This window comes from Amphiprion ocellaris, chromosome 20 (assembly GCF_022539595.1).
Source record: "Amphiprion ocellaris isolate individual 3 ecotype Okinawa chromosome 20, ASM2253959v1, whole genome shotgun sequence".
NCBI lineage: Eukaryota > Metazoa > Chordata > Actinopteri > Pomacentridae > Amphiprion > Amphiprion ocellaris.
The window spans coordinates 5219553-5228269 of record NC_072785.1 but is presented as its reverse complement, the minus strand read 5'-3'; the positions used below and the strand labels follow the sequence as shown (position 1 = coordinate 5228269).

Sequence of the window (8717 nt, the reverse complement as noted above, 5' to 3'; positions counted from 1 at the left end):
TTTTCTCTTTTCTGTTCCAGCTTTTCAAAGATTAACCACATCTAACTCCTCTCCACCAAACATTAACTGGAATGAAAAAGATAAGAGAAGACTAGAATGTTTGATGGAGCAAACTTTGACCAAGTTATATCATGTCCTCCTCTACCCCTGCAGTCACTTTTCACTGTAGCTGGACTGAAAACACACCTGGCTGTAAACTGCACTGACAGGACCTCCTCTGTATTTGGGGCTGCCTCAGGAATGAGTTAAAAACTGAAGATTAACCACAGAAACCACTTTGTCCACTGACAAGACGACAGTAATCCCAGTTAAAGTAGGAGTGTGTGTTCTGAGATGCAGCATTCAGGTAGTTTAGATTGTCTGAGTCCTGCTGAGTTGAGGCTGTTAATCAGGCAGAAGGACTCCAGGATAAGAACCACGACGGGATTAGCTGATGGTAAGAACCAGTTTATCACCTTCAGTGCTTTAGTGTGACACTGGAACTCCACACCTGCAATATGAGATCATTTAAAACCCTAAACTTCATGCTGAAAAGTTGATCAATTTCTATTCAAATTTCAATTATCAAATTTAAAAGTTTGTATTAGTGTAGAAATTATGCACCAGACATTTATCAGAAACTGAAAAAGTTCAGCTGCTTGTTATTGAGGAGCTTTAATGGTTTTATTTAGCTGGTCAAAGAAAGTCACCTTTAAAGTAAACTGGAATTCACCTGTTGTAGGTTACCTATGCTCAGCAGCTGCTAGTTGTCTCTGAAGCTTAGCCTTGGCCTAACTTGGCTTTTTATGAACTTTTTATTAGCAGCAATAGTTGTTCTTAACCCTCCCCTGATTCTTCTCCCCTACATTCCTGTATCCCCCTCAACCTAACCTGTCAAATAACGCCAAAAAAATAACTTTAAAAAAAAAGAATCAGTTGTTCCCATAAAATCAAGAGTCACTGTTTTACATTTTCTTGAGCTAATGCTTGTGAAGACACTGTCCCAAGTGTCTGTTGGAGTTCTCACCAGAGAATGAGAAGTTATTTCTCTGTGACTGAGTGTGACGGAGGAAAAGCTGAGTACTTGGCCTCTCAGTCTCTGGCTGGTTACCTGGAGAAGGTTCTGCTGAGGGACTCTGTGGTTCTACAAGGGAACTTTAACACTCACATGAGCAATGATGAGGAAACCTGGAGGGGGTGATTGGGAGGAACAACATGCCTGATCTGAACTTTAGTGTTCTGTTATTGAACTTTTTTGCTCGTCATGAAAGGTTGATGATGGACTTTGTAGTCGTTTCATTTCACCTGTGGCTCGTGTCTCAAACATTTTGGTGAAGAGAGGAGCACAGCTCTCAACTAATTACCATGTAAAGGTGAGCTGAATCAGATGGCAGGGAAAGCTGCCGACAGATCTGGAAAACCCAAACGTGTGAACTGAGAATGTCTGGTGAAGACCCCTGTCCATGAGACCTTGGATGCTTCAAGAAGGGAAGGGAAGGCGTGGCCCAGGTTGTGTACAGCCAGGGTGGAGAGCTGCTGACCCGGACTGGAGATATTGTTGGGTTGTGGAAGGAGCTCTTAGTGGGACTCCTTAAACCGGTTACCACATCCTCTGCTTAGTAGGCAGAGGCTGAAGACTTGGAGGTAGCCTTGCCGTTATCCATGACAGAGGTCGTTTGGTGTGTCAAGACTCTCCTTGTTGGCAAGGCGACGTGTGGATGAGATTTTCCACCAGATGCTGAAGGCTCTGGACATCGTCCGTCTGGCTGTCTTGGCTGACACGTCTCTTCACCGTGGCATGGACATGGAAGGCGGTACCTGTGGAGTGGTAGACCAGGGTGGTGATTTCCATCTTTAAAAAAGGGTACCAGAGGGTGTGCTCCACTACTGGGTTGTTACGCTGCTCAGCCTCCACAGGAAAGTTTACCTCAAGGTGCTGGAAGGGAGGCTCCAAACTACTAGCCGAGTGTGAAGAGGCTTGGATGAGAATCTGCACCTCCAACACAAAACAATGGATTGTTCCCTCCAGGTTGGGGAGGAGTTGCAGTCTAGTGAGGGCGATGAAGTATCTTGGGCTGGTGTTCATGAGTAACAGGAAGATGGAGTGTGAGATGGATAGGCGGCTTGGTTCAGTTTCAGCAGTAATGCAGGTACCAGACTGTTGTGGTGTGGACCAGTTGATCTACGTTCCAACTCAAGTTCCATTGAACTCTGGATTCTGACTGACCTGATGCTCGATAAGCAGAAGGAACTGAGTGGATGGATGGATGAAACTGAGAAGCTCCCTTTTTATTTTTTAAAATATCTCTTGTAGGAAGATAAAAACATATAATCTGTAAGTAGCTGAACTGGCCACTCCATGTCCTAATATATATCTAATGAAACAACAGAAAGACATGCTTCTCCTTTGAGGACAACAGAAGTTTTAGGACAAAACGTGAAACTAACTCATATGTTGAAACTAATGTTTAGTTTTGTTCTGACCACATTAAATGTGTCTGTCAGGATACCAGCAGGCCGGTGTGGTCGTCCTGCCCAATCATCTAGCAGATGACTTTGAAGCCTTCTGTCGCAGTAATCCCGCCCCCTTGCCGCTCCTTTATCGCAGCCAATCAGGAGAGACTTCCTGTCCACCTCTGGCTAAACATGCTGACATAAGGTAACACACACATTCATCGCACACTCAGTTAGACATTTCAGTTCGCTGTTTTATTTTTTCTTCCCTCAATATGACACAACAGAAATATAACTGACCAAAATCCAGAATGTCAAAGCCTCTGCTTCTTGTGATTCCTCAAATGATTCTCAGTAGCAGTTCGAATGATTCACCTCTGTACTGACATATTTCAGGAGATTTCATCTTAACTCAGGTTCAGTTTGCTTTAATTACTGTCATGAAATAAACTTCAGGGGGAATGAAAAGGATAGCAGAGTGTAATTATTTACTACGTTTAGTTAATTACATGTTGCATGCTTTCAGAATGAACTCAACATCTGAAACTGAACCACACAAATGAGATGCTAAACTTAATCTGTAATATTTGACTGTCAGTGGTTCTTTGAAAATGAAAATATTAAAATACAGATTTAACTTTAACAGCCCTGCTACTCTCACAGAAGGTTCCATACTTCTACCAATATTACTGTGTGTTTTAGTGACTTTGGGATCATATCTGAATAGAGAACAGTTGCTTCACTTTTAAGTACAGTCAGATTAACAGATTTGACTCTGCTCCCACTCCTCCCCCCTCTCATCAAAGCACCAACCAGCCAGCTCCTTCTTCACACCTCAGCTCTCTACCACCACCATCACCCCTCCTCCTCTAACTCCCCACCACCACCATCACCCCTCCTCCTCTAACTCCCCACCACCACCATCACCCCTCCCCCTGCCACCCTCCTCCACCACCCCCAGCCTCTCCATAACAGCTGATCAGGTGAGAAGTGAGCTTAAAAAGATGAAGACCAGGAAAGCTGCAGGTCCTGATGGAATCAGCTCCAGACTCCTTAGAGACTGTGTAGACCAGCTCTGTCAGGTGCTGCTGCACATCTTTAACCTGAGCCTGAGTCTGGAGAGGGTTCCTGTTGTTACAACTCGGCTCTTCAGTTGCAACAAAGATGCTGAGACCACCACTGTATGATGCAAAAACAAAGCTTTTATTGCCCAACAAAATACTGTGCCACGGCTGCCCAGGCCCAACTCAGCCAGATCTCTATGAGGGACTGGAGCTCCCCGGACACAACGCTCCTGTCAGCGAGAGGCCCCGACTGGAAAAGGAGAGCGATTAAGTACTGCTGAGCCACTGATTGCAAATGTGGCTCGGTCAGGTGGCGACACTCAGCTCCTGATCAGGCGCACCCGGTGGCGAGCTGGAGGGTCGTCACACTGTGTTATGGAAGACTTCCTGCCTGGTTCCTGTCTCTAAGACCAGGAACCCCAGGGAGCCTAACCACTTCAGACCTGTGGCCCTCACTTCTCACCTGATGAAGACCATGGAGAGGATCGTCCTCAGGAACCTCCGTCCCCAGGTGAGCCCACATCTGGATCCACTGCAGTTCGCCTACCAACCGAACATTGGAGTGGATGATGCAGTGGTCTACCTGCTGCACAGATCACTGACTCATCTAGAGAACACCAGCAGCATTGTGAGGGTCATGTTCTTTGACTTGTCCAGTGCTTTCAACACAATCCAGCCTTCTCTGCTCAGGGTGAAGCTTGAAGGAGCAGGAGTAGACTGTCACCTGGCTGCTTGGACCATCGACTACCTCACCAACAGACCACAGTACGTGAGGCTTCAGGACTGTGTGTCTGATGTGGTAGTCAGCAGCATGGAGGTCCACAGGGGAAAGTCCTCTCCTCCTTTTTCTTCACCCTGGACACATCAGACTTCGATTATACTCTGGGAGCTGTCACCTCCAGAAGTTCTCCGATGATACAGCCATTGTTAGGTTTGTATCTGAGGGGGATGAGAGGAAGTACAGGACGGTCATCTCTGACTTTGTTGACTGGTGTGAGCGAAACCATCTGCAGCTCAACGCCAGTAAGACGAAGGAGATGATCATCAACTTCCGCAGGAGGAGGACACCCCAGACTGCACCGGTGAACATCCAGGGTTTGGACATTGAGATGGTGAACTCATACAAATACCTGGGTGTTCACCTCAACAACAAACTGGACTGGACACATAACACAGAGGTCCTGTACAAGAAGTGGTCTCCACCTGCTGAGGAGACTGAGGTCCTTTGGAGTGTGCAGGACTCTGCTCCAGACATTCTATGACTCTGTGGTAGCGTCTGCTATCTTCTATGCAGTGGTCTGCTGGGGAGCAGGGAGCACTGAAAGGGACAGAAAGAGACTAAACAGAAGGTCAGGAGGAGGTTCTGTCCTGGACTGTTCCCTGGACTCCATAGAGGAGGTGGGTGAGAGGAGGATGTTGGCAAAGCTCACATCCATCATGGACAATCCCTCTCACCCACTGCATGATACTGTGGGGTCTTTAAGCAGCTCCTTCAGCAGCAGACTGAGACATCCACCCTGCAAGAAGGAACGCTATCACAGGTCCTTCATTCCATCTGTTGTAAGACTGAACAACATCAGCATCACTGGCTGATGTTAACATAAACTGGACTTACATCATATCATCTTAAATCATGGTAAAATCTGCACAACAATTCCTTGCACTGCTGCATTATTTATAGTTAGTAATACTGTATTTATTCATATCTCATCCTTCATTCTTGTATATATTGTATATATTATTGTTATTATAATTATTATCTTTACTGTACATATAGTTAGTGCTGCTCTGAAAGATTTTTGCTGCTGTAACAATAGAAATTTCCCCTGACCTGGGGAGTAATAAAGGACCATCTTATCTGATCTGATCTGATCTGATCTGATCTGATCTGATCTGATCTGATCTTATCTTATCTGATCTGATCTGATCTGATCTGATCTGATCTGATCTGATCTGATCTGATCTGATCTGATCTGATCTGATCTGATCTGATCTCATCTTATCTTATCTTATCTTATGTCTTAAACATAGACTGCCCCCTAACACAGATGTGAGGTGTGAACAATGATCTGGTATGCAGTGATTCCATGTTACATTCTTTATGAATATGGGTTGCTACAATTCAGCCAGTCATATTGTAAGGTATGTTTCTGTATGGAGTTTCAAATTCATGCTCCATGTGCCCCCTTTTAACTTTGAGCACCTGCCCCTCCAAAGGTCTCTGCACGGCCCTGTACAACAGACAGGACGGCAGGGGAGGAAGGGGTTAATATATGGGAGGCTGAGCAGTGTGGGAGTCAGGTCACGGCTATAATCAATAAGAAAGAGTTGGAGAAAGTTAGAAAGTGGAGACAGAGAGACGTGGAGGGGGCAGGTAGAGAGGGGGTGGGAGACAATAAAGCTCAACTGATTTGAATTCTATTCCTAATTCTCTGCTGGTTAGCTGAAGGCGGCGGATGATGAGAGATGGAATGAAAGCTCAGTTTGATTCCTGCAAATGAAAAACAAGAACAGAAACCATTATCCTCCACACACATTCTGTATACAGCAGTGGGCAGCGCAGCACCACAGTAATCTGATTACTCCTCCAGTTACAGGAGCTCAGCAGAGTGTGAGGCTGTTTCCATATTAATACGTCTGTACTGGTCTTATGTAACAAGTCCTCAGTCAGCAACATCTCTGCACACCTTCATGCTCATCTCATATATTATATATCATATATTAGGAGTCAGTGTGGTTCAGCTAATGATCCCACTGCCTTTATTTGTCTTGTGTCTAATGTTTTACATATAATGTCCTGCTGTGACTGCTGCTGTGTAGAACATGAGCGCCCTCTGCTGGACTCCACTCCAGGATCTGTGCTGTCTGGATGTAAATCAGCTGAAGAAATCCATCCATTCATTTCCTTCCGCTTCTTCCGCTTCCCCAGCCCCGGATAAGCTGAAAAAAGTCATTTAATTTCAAGGTTGTATTACTTTCACTTTTCTTTGTACATATTGAACTTTACTGTATTCCAAATATACACTGTAAAGTATGAAAACTTCAAAGGACTTTTTTGTTGAATGATTGACTGACTATATTCAAATCAGGAAAAAATAATCATTATTTTACAGATGTTTGCAGTTCTCTGTATCTCACACTAACTAGTACATAATGTCTACATCAAAATCTGTGTTTTTTAAGTTATTTGTTCTTTTACAACACGTGACCATAACTTACACAGTTTTACTATATTTACATCAGCAAAACAAAAAATGTAAAATATTTGACAATTTGCAGTTTTTTAACATTACACCATTGTGAACATGTTTTTTTTTAACCATATTTATGTATTTCAATTGATCTATTTCTAATCAAATAATTATTCCTCACACCTCTTTAAACTGATGGTTTTAAAATTAACAATTAGAACATGTTTTAAAGACAAACGTTTACGAGTAATTGCGATGAAATGCTCCAAAACGTACGTATCGGTTATGTTCCACATATTTCACTTTTAATTTGAGAATATTTTAACCCATTAAATTTCACGTGCTGAAGCACTTGTACCTGTGACCACATGTGTTTCTGCACTTTTAAAATTCATGTAATTTTTTTTTTGTGAGGAAAACCAATCCATGAAAATAATATTTCAATCTTAACGGGCTGTTTAAAATAATTAAAGTTGACTTTTGTATTACCTCTCAGCCAGTCTTAAGTCTTTCCTATTAGTACTTACATCTATCTATCTATCTATCTATCTATCTATCTATCTATCTATCTATCTATCTATCTATCTATCTATCTATCTATCTATCTATCTATCTATCTATCTATCTATATCTATCTATCTATCTATCTATCTATCTGTCTATCTATCTATCTATCTATTTATCGATTGATCGATCGATAGATAGATATAATACAGTTGTAGATATTTGTGTCACCTGAAGTTCTGTGTACAGTATGATATATTTATAAACTTGCACTCATATACATTTAAATATATTTAAATTTTCCTTGCATTCAAACACAAAAAACACGGTCGATTTAACTGACATATATTGATTTATTGATTTACATGTTCAACAAACAAACAGGTCAAAACGGTACATGTTCACATTTTTAAAAGTATTTTTAGAACTATTCATTCATTCTTTTTTACTGTATTTTAATTTGTTCACGTATCTGCCCCTTCTAACAACTCTTGTAGTATCTGACTGTTTTTAAATGTTTTGTTTTCCAGCCAGATCGTCACTTTGAACCGAACACACAACTTTGTTCTTATAAAAAACTAAACATAAAATCGTGTAAAGTGACATTTTTCCCCCACAAATCTCAGCTCACATGTTGTTTTGATCCACACTCACTGATGCTTTATTTGACCTCCGTCTCGTCAGGTTGACAGAAATGTTGGACACAGAAATGATTCTTGTTTGGAGCTGATCTGCAGCTGATGGAGCAGACTGGTTGAGTCCATCTTATGGTGATATTCAGGGAGTCTGAGGCGGATCAGACTCATCTGGACCGGACCTTCAGCTGTGAGGATCTCAGAGTTCCGTTAGTTGGAGTGAACCAGCAGCTGATGGACCACGTTGGATCCATCAGAGGAGTTCTTCTGTTTCCAGCTTCCTATTAAAGCTGCAGAGCGGAGCCGCCGGCGCATAGCAACGGCTCCTGGGATGCGCGCGCCGCTTGTGGGCGGGGCCAATGGAACGCCGTGCACCTTTGCCTTCATCATTGTGACGTGACGTGACGCTCACGTCACTGTCGACGGATTCCAGTTCTTAAATAGGGCTGCAGCAGCCAGTTTCCACAGTTCATCTGCAGACAGACGGCGAGAGGAAAGCGACCCAGTTCACAAAAGTCTCCAAGAGAAGCACAAACAGCAGCTATGGAAACCAGAAGATGCTTCCAGAAAGCACCGATCAGCGAGGGCACTGTTCGTCCAAACTGTTCAGCCACAGACCCTCAGGACGTGATGAACGTCCAAACTCAGACTTCCAGCTTGAAGGACACGCTCAGAATTTCTCTGAGTGTTGAACTCAAAGCTGAAGAAAAGTCCAAATTTAGTGTCGACCTTCAGGAGGTGGAATCATTCCACAATGAAGGAGACATAGAACTTCTGGATGTGGAATCAGTCCACAGTGACGAAGACATGGACCCTCAGGAGGTGAAATCAGTCCACACTCTGAAGGATGAAAAAGAAGAAGAAGACGGGGATCTTCAGGAGGTGGAAAG

At 43.3% G+C, this 8717-nt stretch overlaps 1 protein-coding gene across 1 annotated transcript in view; it reads left to right on the top strand.

Annotated features, from left to right (window-relative positions):
• The first annotated feature begins 40 nt into the window (after positions 1-40).
• Positions 41-8717, top strand: part of LOC129347790 (putative hydro-lyase OCAR_7359/OCA5_c07590) — a 12612-nt gene continuing 3935 nt past the window's right edge. Inside the window, exons 1-2 of the mRNA XM_055006127.1 lie at positions 41-436; positions 2485-2638. Coding sequence (XP_054862102.1) covers positions 334-436; positions 2485-2638 — 257 coding nt within the window. The 5' untranslated portion in view covers positions 41-333. The remainder of the gene's footprint in view (positions 437-2484; positions 2639-8717) is intronic.